General features: G+C 35.3%; 1 protein-coding gene across 8 annotated transcripts; it reads right to left on the reverse strand.

The window, feature by feature from the left end:
* Positions 1–943: 943 nt before the first annotated feature.
* Positions 944–12,039, reverse strand: LOC112508735 (pre-mRNA-splicing factor ATP-dependent RNA helicase DEAH1-like). Of its 8 annotated transcripts, none has more exons than XM_025113452.1 (28): positions 11,646–12,039; positions 10,677–10,774; positions 10,436–10,566; positions 10,121–10,318; positions 9,936–10,007; positions 9,413–9,499; positions 8,235–8,268; positions 7,870–7,924; positions 7,311–7,370; positions 7,101–7,172; positions 6,608–6,671; positions 6,027–6,106; positions 5,840–5,907; positions 5,709–5,763; positions 5,471–5,528; positions 5,319–5,387; positions 5,093–5,161; positions 4,865–4,954; positions 4,080–4,166; positions 3,719–3,834; positions 3,578–3,644; positions 2,409–3,455; positions 2,226–2,288; positions 1,926–2,049; positions 1,736–1,836; positions 1,573–1,635; positions 1,419–1,491; positions 944–1,299 (listed from the first exon to the last, which is right to left on the reverse strand). In XM_025113452.1, exons 2-28 carry the CDS (start codon positions 10,768–10,770, stop codon positions 1,250–1,252), a joined length of 3,147 nt encoding a protein of 1,048 aa, XP_024969220.1. In that variant the 5' UTR covers positions 10,771–10,774; positions 11,646–12,039; the 3' UTR covers positions 944–1,249. The 8 variants fall into 8 exon arrangements, with proteins under 8 accessions (XP_024969220.1, XP_024969219.1, XP_024969221.1 ...); XM_025113451.1 differs by having other exon boundaries at positions 10,950–12,039; XM_025113453.1 differs by having other exon boundaries at positions 10,463–10,566; positions 10,677–12,039.
* Between the last annotated feature and the right edge of the window lie 862 nt (positions 12,040–12,901).

Consider the following 12,901-nt stretch of genomic DNA (forward strand, 5'->3'; position numbering starts at 1 on the left):
TCTATATATATATATATATATATGTGAGAGATATTTTGCAAACCAAGCCATTTGTAGAAACCATGAAAATCGTCGATTTCATTGTTTATTGTAGTGAAATTTTTTCATGTAATTGTTTAATATGATTTCATTGTTTATTGTAGTGAAATTTTTTCATGTAATTGTTTAATATGATGAAATTGTTTCAAATAATTCATTTCAAATAATTATGGACATTATCATCAACATTCTATTAATTTTAGTGAAACAAATTTCATCAAAATGAGAAATACATGAAACATTTTAATTTTTACACAGAAACAAAAGTATATGAAACATTTTATCATAATGAATTATTTGAAACAATTTCATGAAAGAATTTCACTAAAATAAACAATGAAATCAACTGTTTTCACGGTCTCTATAAATGGTTTGGTTTACAAAATATCCTTCCCCTATATGTATACACAAGTATATATTGTTTATTTTTACATTGCTTGCATTGCCTTGGTTGTTCTAACAAAGAGCAATAATATATAGTGTTTGTTCATAAGGTTGATCCCTCGTAGCAAACACCATGGTTTACTTGTTAGCAGTAGTTTAAATTTCAGAGGTCATACCATACTCAGAGTTAGAGCCCGTTTACCAAACGTTTATCCGGATAAGCACTTATCAAGTCACGTTACCTCACCGGATTAATATGGTAAAAACCAAGAATTTTACCCGGTAAGAACGAGACAAGAACCAAGAGTCTTACCCGGTAAGTAAGGACGACGACTCTTACCACGTAGCGCTTACCGGGTAAATTGTTGCATACGATGGCATTTTGGTGGACTAAGATCTTACCCATTAAGTAAATAATAGTATTAGTTTGATCTTATTTTATTCAATGATGCTAACAATCAAACTCCAAAACTCAAATCTTGGAACAGCTACAATCATTCTAATTTCCTTCTCCAAATTACTGATGTTGCCATTAATTTAGTTGGCATTACACATTCATCCAACAATAGCAAAAAAAACACCCATGATCCATAATGGAGATTAATCCCAACTTGTATGTCAAAGTTATTGTCTACAAAATAAAAAAACTCTACTCTTGTGATTATCCTCTACTATAATATAATATTTAATCCCTAACTATCACCAGGATTAGTAGAGAAACAATATCACCTAGGTCTCTCTCATCTTGCACAACAGCATTTACAAAATTGTATTTACAGGCAGCAACTATATTTATATATATCCTATTTCTCCTCCTATCTTTTTGTCAATCCTTCGATGCACGACCTTCCCCACGAGGCATTTTCTTTGATGCCACTGCAAAATCAATATCCATTTAACATCATCATTGTCATCATATATGCCAACGACCAACTGTTATTTCAATCATTATGATTTTTTAAAACTTGCGAGAGAGAGAGAGAGAGAGAACATACAATCTTCGACGTCCTTCAGCTGATAATAATGAGGTGCTATTTCCACCAGCCACTCTGGTTTTAGTTCGCTCACCTACATTTTCGAAATTCAAACCATCATAACATCATGCAACAATACACACAATAACCCCAATTCCGTTTCAGCAAAAGTTACCTGTCGCATGTACTCCTTGGTGGTCAGCACCAACTCATGGTATACCACCCATCTAGGAAGTACCTTCACACACAAAACCAAAAGCACCAACAACTATAACAACAAATTGCCATGTACAACTTACACTTCTACATTGAAATATAACAATGTAAGGATAATCTACCTGAGCTAAACCAGAGCTGGGGTGAATATAAACAGTCTGGGGATGTTTAACAGTCCTGTAGGATCCATTCTTTTGCATCCTTGCTGAGTGGGGGAAGTATCCTAAAATACATAGATAGACACTCACATTAGTTTACAAAAGTAGTTATAACCCAACTTAAAACTACTCCAATAACCAGTTTCTCTATGACCTGAGGTTATGGACTTCTTAATTGCTTCTAAATCGCCAGGGTTTGATACTAACTCGATTTCAACCCTTTCCAGTAGCCCCTCCAGTTGATCTCTTATGTCACGGGCACGCTTCATACTCCTCACCTGCACAAGAGGAATTCCAAAGCCCATAAGAAAATGCAAAATACTAACCATATCTACATAACTGGAATAAAGTTAACATATAGGCAAGCATCAGGTTATATATCATGAGATTAAATTTTGTGACACATCAACAAGAAAGATCGTTAACAAGGTATCTTTCAAAAGAAAAACGGTACCTGAATGTAATTCTCATAGCACCACTGTGTAGAGAAGTTTGTTTCCTTCCATGAACTGTAAACCTGAAAAGATTAAAGATATCAAAGAAAATCAGCTTTCCAAAGTTGGATTCTATAAATTCAAGCAATTGAACTGCAACATTAAACCATCAAAACACAAATTTATCTATATATCAACCTTACCTTAAGCAGTGCTATATGATCCCCAACATTACCCATATGAAAATTCAAGCGAGCATTGTCTGCATGGACTTGTTTGTCCTTTGGACGATAAAATATCGAACTTCCAATGGAGAGCATGGCAGCAATCGAAATGATCTCATCTGAGCATTTATACTTGTCGGATGCAACAATCATCTTGGACAACATTGGATCAAGTGGGAATTCTGCCATCTTTCTACCCACCTTTGTCAATTCACCATGTTTATTAAGTGCACTTAAGGCAAAGAGTAGCTCCAGGGCTTTAAGTAATGCCTCCGCTGGCGGTGGATCCATAAAATCAAAATTCAACAGGTCATGGATCCCAAGACTCTTGAGACTGAGCACGACATTTGCAAGGTTGGTTCGTTGGATTTCTGGGACAGTGTTGTCATCTAAGTCGTTAAAATAGTTGTAAGCAGTATACAACCTGAAACACTTTCCAGGACCAGTTCGTCCAGATCGACCAGCACGTTGATTTGCAGATGCTTTTGAGATAGGAGTGATCAATAATGATTCCATCCCTGTACGAGGGTTATAAGATTTCATCTTAACAAATCCAGGATCAATGACATATTTGATGCCATCAATTGTCAATGATGTTTCTGCAATGTTAGTGGCAAGGACCACCTTGCGTGCCCCTTCAGGAGTGGGTTCAAATATTTTTGCCTGAAGCTCAGTAGGGAGATTTGCATAAATGGGACATATTATCAATTCTGCTATTTTACTCCCTAATCCCCGTGTTCGGTGTTTAAGGATCTCCTCGGCTGTTTCAATTTCCTCCTGGCCAGTGAGAAAGACCAATATGTCACCATCTCCAGGGGGTTGAGTAACATGGATTTGAAGTGCCGTGACAATGGCTGCATCCAGGTAATCAGCTTCTGGTGCTTTTGTATAATTTATTTCAACAGGAAATCGCCTTCCTGGAATTTTAAAAATTGGAGCAGAATCAAAGTAGTCGCTGAACTTCTCTGCATCAAGAGTGGCGCTGGAGATAAGCAACTTGAGGTCAGGACGGAAGCGAGCAATATCCTGAAAGAAGAGCAGGATAAACGGGTCAAACCAATGAATAGAAACAGTTCCCTACATGCTTCAGATTTTCTTATCCAAATAGAGCCTTAAAATATGCAGAAGGATGCGAGTTTTAGATTTACCTTAACTAAACCGAACAAGATATCAGTTGACAACGTCCTTTCATGAGCCTCATCCACCATCACCACACTGTTTTCTAGTCAATTAACATTTGTTTGCAAATATATCAACAACATATTAATTTACTGCTAAATATAACATACCTGTAACTTGCAAGATCAGGTTCACCAAGAAATTCTCGTAGCAACATACCATCAGTCATATATTTGAGCACCGTCTTGTCAGAAGTACAGTCTTCAAAACGTATAGAATAGCCAACCTGAAAGCATAAACCAAAATGATTTCAGAGTAGAGTTTAGTTGTCTGGCAGTAGGGAAGCTGTATCTGTTAACAAAATGGCAGAAATCAGATACTCAAACAATGTGCTTTATATTTTGACACCGTCACCAAAAATCTACAGAAAATATTTACAAGAAGCACATCCTAGTTACCTCTCAAAGGAAGAGAGAGAACAAAATGAGATGCTAAGAAATTAAAAGCCTAAAGTTAAACCAAAACACATACCTCATGCCCCAGTTTGATTCCCATTTCTTGAGAAACTCTAGCGGCAACACTCATAGCAGCAACTCTTCTAGGCTGTGTACACCCTATCTGTGTGAAAGTAAAAAAAAAGTCACAACTACTGTGTAGCACGTAGAAACTTTTGTGCCATAGGAGAAGTATTCAACCTACAACAGAGTTGTAAAAAATCATGATTTACAGTATGATGATGGAACTTGGCACTTTATCATATTCAAGTGTAGCACCAGAATTATGTTGGAAAAAACATGCAATTGCAGCAAATATACCAGAATGCAAGATAACCATAAGACATTTCTTATCTTAACAATAATCTCAAACAGATTAGAACCGTCTGATTAAAAAATTTGTACAAAAAATAACTACTTAGAAATGTTGTTTTCCAGTAACAAAGATAAACCCATGAATAAGTTACTTCTATAAAAGATGCAGTCATCTATCATGATTGAACGAGTCTAGCAAAGAATATATTGTGACAACGATATGACAAGGAATTGCAACATAAACTATTACCCCACCCGGTACCACAGGAAAATTACCAACCAAATAAACGTTTCGTAACAAAAAGTTGGGATTTGAAATCTGACACTACCCCTATATAAACACAAGCATGATTCTTTCTGTAATGGGAAAGTTACCATCAATTATTGCTATACAAAAGTAGACCAAGTGACAGAGATCATAAAACAAAAGGTAAATATGAACAGGTCGGAAAACCTTTGGTTATTTAAACGAAATAGATGAATAAGTTTGATTTATTACAAGAGTACCATTCCACGTTTAGTGTATCCAGCTTCATGGAGATATTGGGGTATCTGAGTGGTCTTTCCTGAACCAGTCTCACCAACAATGACAAGAACCTAATAAGGCATCAATCAAATGTAAACCCAAAAGTGTGTCATTTTAACCCAGATAAAGTCTGAATGTTTTCAAGATCATGAGCAAGTAATGCGAAAAAAGAAGACAACCAACATATATAGCAAGGAGTTCAAGTAGACCTGATGATCTTCAATAGCTTGGAGCAAAGACTCCCGATAGGGATATACAGGTAAAGTTTTTCTGTCTGCCTGAAGAGAAAACATAGAATAACAAATGAGACCAAAGTTGACTTTCTGAAAATCAGAAAAGTTATATCAGGGATAATGATTTTCATCTAAAAATCAGACAAAGTTAAATCAGTGGAACAATATGATAGTCAATACTTCAGAAATGAAGAAAGCACACCAGAAGCTTCTCGTGTGCTGATTTTGCCATAGATTTTTCCTGTTCCTCCTCATCTGCTTCATCATCGACCTGTAAGTGGGAGAAATGCATTTGACTACAGGTTAAGAGAAGGCCAAGGAAACACATCACACGATGACAAGGACTCGACATACATTTTCACCACCCATGACTTGTCCCTTTATGAATTCAATCTGGTCCTCAAACACAAAACTGTCAGAGAAAAATGTATAACATTAGGTTGATCTTGCCAGATGGAAAACCTTCTGGTGCCCTAGTTAAAAGAAATTCACTGTGACAAAGAAGAAAAATGAGCAAGTAAAGAGGGGAGGGTTGTGAAAGTGAAAAATTCCAACTGATTAATCAAAAGAACTGCAACTAGAAAATGCTTACTTATAATCTTCAGATTGCTTTTTGTTCTTTGACCCAAATTTTAGTGTTGCTTTTCCTGCAAAAATGACAAGCCGTTATTTAACGAGTTAACATCTACAGACTACAAAATGCCACTGGTAATTACAACATACCAATCTGATGGTCCTCCCATGCTTCTTGTTCAGCAAATGGGTTCATCTTATCTCCATCTTTTGAATCTCTGGAAACAAAATCATTTCAATCTCAAGTTAAGGTCTCCAAGGAATAGAAAACAGGAGTAGCATGTGTGCAACAATGTATATGTGGCAGCCACTTTTTATAACATGCACTGATTCTAACCTGTAGCGTTCCATAGCTACAGAAAATCTTTTTTCTTGATTAACTCCGCCTTCTATATCGTAAGCATCAGGCATCCGATACTGCATTCCAAATAATGTTGTGAGGTACATTTCAGAAAGAAGTAGAAAAAGAAGCTTAAAACAGAACGAGAATATTTTGCACTATACTAAAGCCAGTTACGAAAATTTACGGTTCTGGCTAATATCTGTGAACAATCAACTGGTCTATGAAAGCCTGGCAGCAGAAATTTAACAAGATGATGTTTTTTTTTCCAAATTACGTTTCAGATTATAATGGCACGCGACCAAATATAAATATAGTATATATATATATATATATATATATATATATATATATATATATATATTCTCGGTTTGGTTCTGTTTGGTATTAGCAACCACAAACCAAATGATGCGTTTGTAAGTCAAAGCCAGACTGCAATACCCAAAAACAAACCGAACTTGCCAATTCCGATCTGCGGTTCAGGCTTACCCTTAATATATATGAAATTATGATTGAGCAAAAGCAACTCTAAGAACAATCTCAAACGTCAAGGGCATTATCAAGAAGCAAAGAGTAACCTCATTAATGTTATCATCCTCTTGAGACCGCTTCTTAACTAGATCATATATTTGCTTCTTGTTTCTGCACAAGTAGGAGACTTGTATCATCAAACATAATACAGGCATCTAGTAAAGCAAAACCTTCATGCACACAAAAACACACCTCAAATGCAAAAATCATAGAAGAAATAGTAAACTTCACAAATCACACATAATAAATTTCATATATGGATAATTTTTAAACAAGGTAGGCAGTCAAAACTTTGTTTTAACTCTATAGGTTATCAGAGATGGAGCACAGGTTTGAAGTTTTAGTATTTCACCAACATAACATACAAAGATATTTAAGTTTGACAAACAAAATAGAGTCAGAAGCCGAAAATCAAAAATAGCCTGGCATAAAACTAACTACAATGTAGCATGTGCATGCAAACTCGTGAATTAGTATGTACATGGTACAAGTGCAACCCAGTTCATACAGATTTCATCAGGAAGCTTCAAAGAAAATTACCTTAGATCACGAAGTTCAGCTTCAGATACTTTCTGATTCGCGAACAGATACTGTTCATCTTCTATATCATCTCTGAAATTGCAAAATTTAAATGTGATAAAATATAGCATAAAACAATATGTACGGTATATACTAATCACCATGCACTTGCAGCTTTAGGAATGTGAAATCTATAAGAGGTAAAAGTTAAACAATAAGCTTTAACAATACCCGATTTCCTCAATTTTCTTCTGCTCCCTTTTCTTGAGATATTCTTGTCTTGAAACTTTTCTGAAAAAGGATAATAGATCGAAAAACATAGGTCAAAGTATGAAGAGGCATCACAGCACGTCAAACCAAAATTGCAAGCAGCAGACAAGGCAGTTCAAATTGCTTTTGTTCCCATTTAAAACCATGTGTCTTGGTCCATTTTATATTATATTCCTCCTCGATTTGGTACCGCTCTCGCGGCCCGCACTGAAACAGTGCTTAACACAAATTACTGAAAAAAGCACGAGAATGGTTACATTATCTTCGTAGCAACACAAATATGTCTGAATTAAGCTTCTTGCTTTAAAAAATTCCTTGTAAAGCACTAACTTCATGTGTCTTGTTTTTTAAATAACCCAAGATATTCAATTGCTTGATACTTGATAGTCTATAGTTATTATAAATACTGAAATCCATCAACTGTTTCTTGCGTATCATGCTTAGTGTAACAAAACACAAAACTAAATATACATAATTTAAGAAAGTTCAAAAAGGTTTCCAGCAAAAGCTCAGTTCATACCTTAGAGCTCCAATGTCATCTTGTTCCAAGGCATTGGCTCTCCTAATTGCCTCTTCTGTTGTCCAAATAAACGAAACAGGAAAAAGTTATTATAGCATTGTTCGTAGATTTATGTGATATTCCCTCTGTCCCAAAATAAGTGTCCACATTTGGAATGGCACACAGTTTTAGCCATGCATAATTATTACACTTTTTGGTTAACCAAATGACATATTTACCCTTATTCAATTTCTCTTTCTTCACAACTCTTAAATATTTGTGCATGAATTAAGGGTAAATTTGAGAATTTGGTTATTTACGTTTGAACGTGGACACTTATTTTGGGATGGAGGGGGTATATAACTAAATATGTAACCTATATATACCTTCCTCCCTCTTTGACAATTTCTGTTCAGTAAGCTGTAACAAAATAAAGAGAAGTTAGGAACAGCAAATAGCTTATTTCTCCATCCAGCAATAAGAAGTTAAGCATGCAATCATAGTTGTCAAATCATGATTCCTATCACGAATCAGACTCGTACTTTAGTGAAGCATGAATTGTGAACCATAGTCTTTAGCACCTAACAAGTGTTTGTATTAATCCTATAGCAATACCAGAATCTTATATGTAGTCTTATTTACAATCAATATTGTCTTAAATTATTAAATAACATAATTCCTCACTTTGAGAAAAACAAGAAAATTAAGAACCAAACAAATAGTGTATCATGAAAACAACTTACAAACACTAAGCAGAAACATAAAACCCCTTGCCTTAGTTCCAAACCATCGCTATAGTTGTGAGAAGAAAATAACAGATAAGAGAAAAGAAAAGATAAGACAAGAGAGAAGAAGAGAACAGTAACCTCTTGAATTAAAAAACCCTGAGGCTGAGAAGAAATGACAGGAGCCATACGAGAGTCACAATCATGATCCAAACCACAAAAAAAAACTTGGTGGGTATGAACTAGTTAGAATCTAGGATAACATACCCATTGATAAAAATTTAATGCAATTTGTTAACACAAAGACAACTCAGAAATATTTTGATACATTAATGAGCTCTATCGGGTGTTCCATGAATCAAATAATCATATCATTGAATCATACAATATGATAACAGTGTCTGCGACATTATACCTAGAAAATAGTTTTGAAGACGAACACTATTTGTCTTTCCAATAGTTGTCCAAGTAAAGCAATGCGAGCGTTTAAGATTCAAGATAGCTTTTATCATCATAAGGCCAAAGCGTACTGAATATCAAGACAATTTGAGTAAAACAAAATGTTGTAACATAAAAGTTGAAATTGAAATAATTCTTAAGAAAAGCGTGCATTCGGTTCATGAAGGTCAAAATGTTTGCCCCAGAATAAATAAAATGCAAAAACCTTGATTCCGTAAAACCTACTCGTATACCCTAATTTACGATTTACTAAATTACCACAAGCTCGTTATTAAAGACAACCAGTCAGTAGCCATGAAGCTTTGCGTTTATCAATCCTCCAGGGGCCAAAAATCAATTCATGTTAGGAACGAAATGAGTAAATGATTATTAAACCAAACCTTTGTTGTCTTTGCTGCATCTTTTTCCCTTAGATGACGTTCCAACTCCTCTCGTTCTATTTGGTCACGCAATCTTTCTTCTTCAGACTGCAACAAGAATAGAGTGCCAATTGATACCCAAGAATTACCCAAAAGTATCATTTAAGAGTATCAAGAGAAGCTGTCAAGAAAATGAACATCGAGCATTACTTGTATAAATAGTCAACAGATCATGACTCATATTTCACAAAGATAAGGATATCATATGGCATTCAATGGCAAACCTGTCAAGTATGAAAATGTTACAAGACTTTCCTACATGCATTAGCAATGCTAGAAATTGGAAATAAAGTTCAACACCACATGCACAAGCAATGCTAGGATATAGGTCAAGAGCTAAGCAGTCACAGAATGCAATCACTAAAGAGGAGAAAGATTCATTAGCATGAGCAGAACAGGTAAATAGACTAAAAATATTCAGGAAACAATTCAAAACAATTTAATTATGATTTGTTGCCAGAAGGATTAATATTATGTCAGATACCTCAGAACCGTCTGATTCCTCGCGAGAAGCTTTTTGTTTAACCCGTCTTTCTTCTTTCAAAATTCCAGCTCCCTGCAGCACCACGTACAGTTATAAGCAGTAACAAATCATTATAAGAAGCACCAAACCAGCAGCTTACCACAAAAAAATAAATCAAAATTTCAATAAGAGTACAAGCAATATGCCTCATTATCTTCATCTTCTTGATTTTCAGTCTTCTTCCTGAAACGTTTCGCACGTTTATCGGCCTTTTTCGACTGAGGAGCAACAGAAATAGAGCCATTGCGCTCATCATTTTCATCATCGTCGTCTGCCTCCAATAGCTTGTAAGTCCTCTGCTTCTTGGCTAGCATTGCTGCCTCCTCTTCTTGTTGGCGATAAGGCTATCAAATACCAATAACAACAAGAATGAGCAATGGAAATACTGGTTAACTCTCAAAATCAAAGTCATTGATAGTAGTAGCAAGCAAGCCATTTAATTCATATGTATATAACCTCACATTTGATCCAGAGTTCTTATGCTCAACTTTACGAAAGATCTCTTCAGCAAATGCACGTGTTTCATTTGAAGATGAGACACCCATGTCTTTAAGATTACTATGTATATCAGAAGGTGATGAAGCTTTCTTAGCTGCAAAGAGATTAAAAAGAATCAAGCATGGGTCTAAACAATGATGAAATGATATGCCATGAAAACTTAACAACGATATATGTCAAATATTAAACTTGAAGATAACTTACATAAACTAATTACATACTGAACCAGTGTGGGTTGTGAATATCCCAAGAGGGACATCAATCTGTCTGAAACCCATATCTTCAAGTCACTCCCCATTTCACTACATTCATAAACATATAAAAAGATCGATTTACTGATGTAACATTTCCATTAATAAGATAAATACTGTGAATAATTCCAGACTTCATAACAGATGATGCTTGCTACATTAAAACAAATGTATAAAAAAAATTCATGCTCTATGGTCTTTACGAACGGATAACCAATATACAAACCATAAGCCATCCAACTATGAAGAGTGTAGACGATTCAAAAACATATTTTCCCATAAATAGTTTGGTCAAGCCGTGATTCTCTTTACACTACAGAAGCAACAAAAATCATATTAAGAAGTTGCTGCAGGAAGTTATGAGCATTAAAATTACTCACATATATGCATACCATTTGGTTTTTAAAAATTTAGCTATTCCAGTTGAATTTATTTAATCATTTAGTGAACCAGATGACATTATGCATAATCCTTTGTAACTTTGCATGGTTAAGTCAATTAACTCTCCTTAGAGTATACATACAAACATAAATGTACAATTCTTTGGGACAATTTCCAGCAAACCCAACAATTAAATGAATTAATCATCAAAATTCAACTGCAAAATTGATGGAAACCCCCAACACCCACAACAAACTTTAAACCCTAGTTCCCACTCTTTATTTTGATCTTACGCCACAAACCAAATGTAAGGCCGTGAGAGTGTGTAAGATGTGAAGCTTTGTAGAACTTAAAGGGCGTAAGCATCAAGAAGCAATTTTCAAAAGATTTGTGAACAAAAAACCCTAATGGGAGAACCCATGAAAAACCCACCCTAGTGTCAATGTGGCACTGCCCATATCAGCAGGGATGTCTAAACTTCAAGAAAGGCAAACAAACTAAATATAACAAGATGCAGCGACAGAGAAGTAGGGGCAGAAACCTGATTTGCACGGAGATGGAGGAGGAGAAGCAGCAGATGAGAGCGCAACGGAGGCAACAAATGGCGATGCAAAGAACGGCGTTGGTGCATCGATGAGTGGAAAAAAGGCGTGGGTTAGAAGAGAAGCGTTGATGATGCAACCGAGCGATCAAGCTACCGGTGATTAAGTCGCAAACAACGAGTTACTGGCTTACTGCGTATATGATGATTTGGGTCTCTCGAGTCTCGAGTAAAGAGCTCTATGGAGGGTATGTTTGGAAAAGGGGAAGGATAATGGCATGTCTCCCCTCTCGTTCCCACTTAGTTTTAGATAATAATGCATTAAAAAGAATGTATTTTAACTTAATTTTTATTTTGGATAACGTATTTTAAAAACTTTCATTTTGGTACCTAAGATGTAAAGTTTTAAACATTTAAGTACCCGGGTAACTGGTTGAAGTATTAACCGATTATCATGTTGATGTGTCGAGTGATGTAGTATCCAACTCGGTATTATTTGTTGACCTGGTCAATGATGTGGATTTTTTTAAATCTAAAATTAGTCTTTTTTTAGTCTAAAATTAGTCTTCACTAGGTTATCTGGGTACTTAAATGTTTAAAACTTTACATCTTAGGTATCAAAATGAAAGTTTTGAAAGTACGTTACCCAAAATAGGAATCAAGTTAAAGTACGTTACTTTTTCATGCAATTTGCCCTAATAATAATTATTAATCTAGGCTTAATATCCAACGCTAAGTCAGACTTCTGTACATATAATACAAACTTCTTCACTCAAAGTTAGCATACATATGTGTATTTTAGATCCGTCGTAGAGAGTCTTTGCATGTACTATACAGAGTCTCTGAATCCATTTTTGTCAAATTTTAAGTTATGTCATACAAAGCCTCTGTATTTACTATACAGAGCCTTTGTACCTTGAACTATTGCCCTTGCACAGGGCCGGCCCTGAGATTTTGAATGCCCATGGCGGAAAGCCAAAAAAATGCCCCTTATATGTGTGTATAAAAACCAAAATAAACTATTTGAAGGGGTTTGGAACCTAGTCAATCWAGCCGGCTCATCCCCATGCCGATTTCTTTTCCTATTTTGAGCACYAKAWGGTTGTGATCGAGGAAACATACTCAAGTAGTTAAATTGTTAAACAAATGATACGATATAAAGAATAGAAAAATAACATCTAAACTTGGCCGTTCGTGGTTCGTGTTGTGAAATTGCCAAGAAAGTGGATAGATTAAGCAACTTGGACAAATTGATA

The sequence above is a fragment of the Cynara cardunculus genome, assembly GCF_001531365.2.
Source record: "Cynara cardunculus var. scolymus isolate 2C chromosome LG 3, CcrdV1, whole genome shotgun sequence".
NCBI classification, from domain to species: Eukaryota; Viridiplantae; Streptophyta; class Magnoliopsida; order Asterales; family Asteraceae; genus Cynara; species Cynara cardunculus.

Coding starts and splice junctions, on each gene's coding strand:
- LOC112508735 (XM_025113452.1), bottom strand. CDS start 10,770: ATGGGGAGTGACTTGAAGATATGGGTTTCAGACAGATTGATGTCCCTC. Junction 10,319..10,435: donor ATAAGAACTCTGGATCAAAT/GTGAGGTTATAT, acceptor GGTATTTGATAG/CCTTATCGCCAACAAGAAGA. Junction 9,500..9,935: donor AGGAATCAGACGGTTCTGAG/GTATCTGACATA, acceptor TTCTTGTTGCAG/TCTGAAGAAGAAAGATTGCG.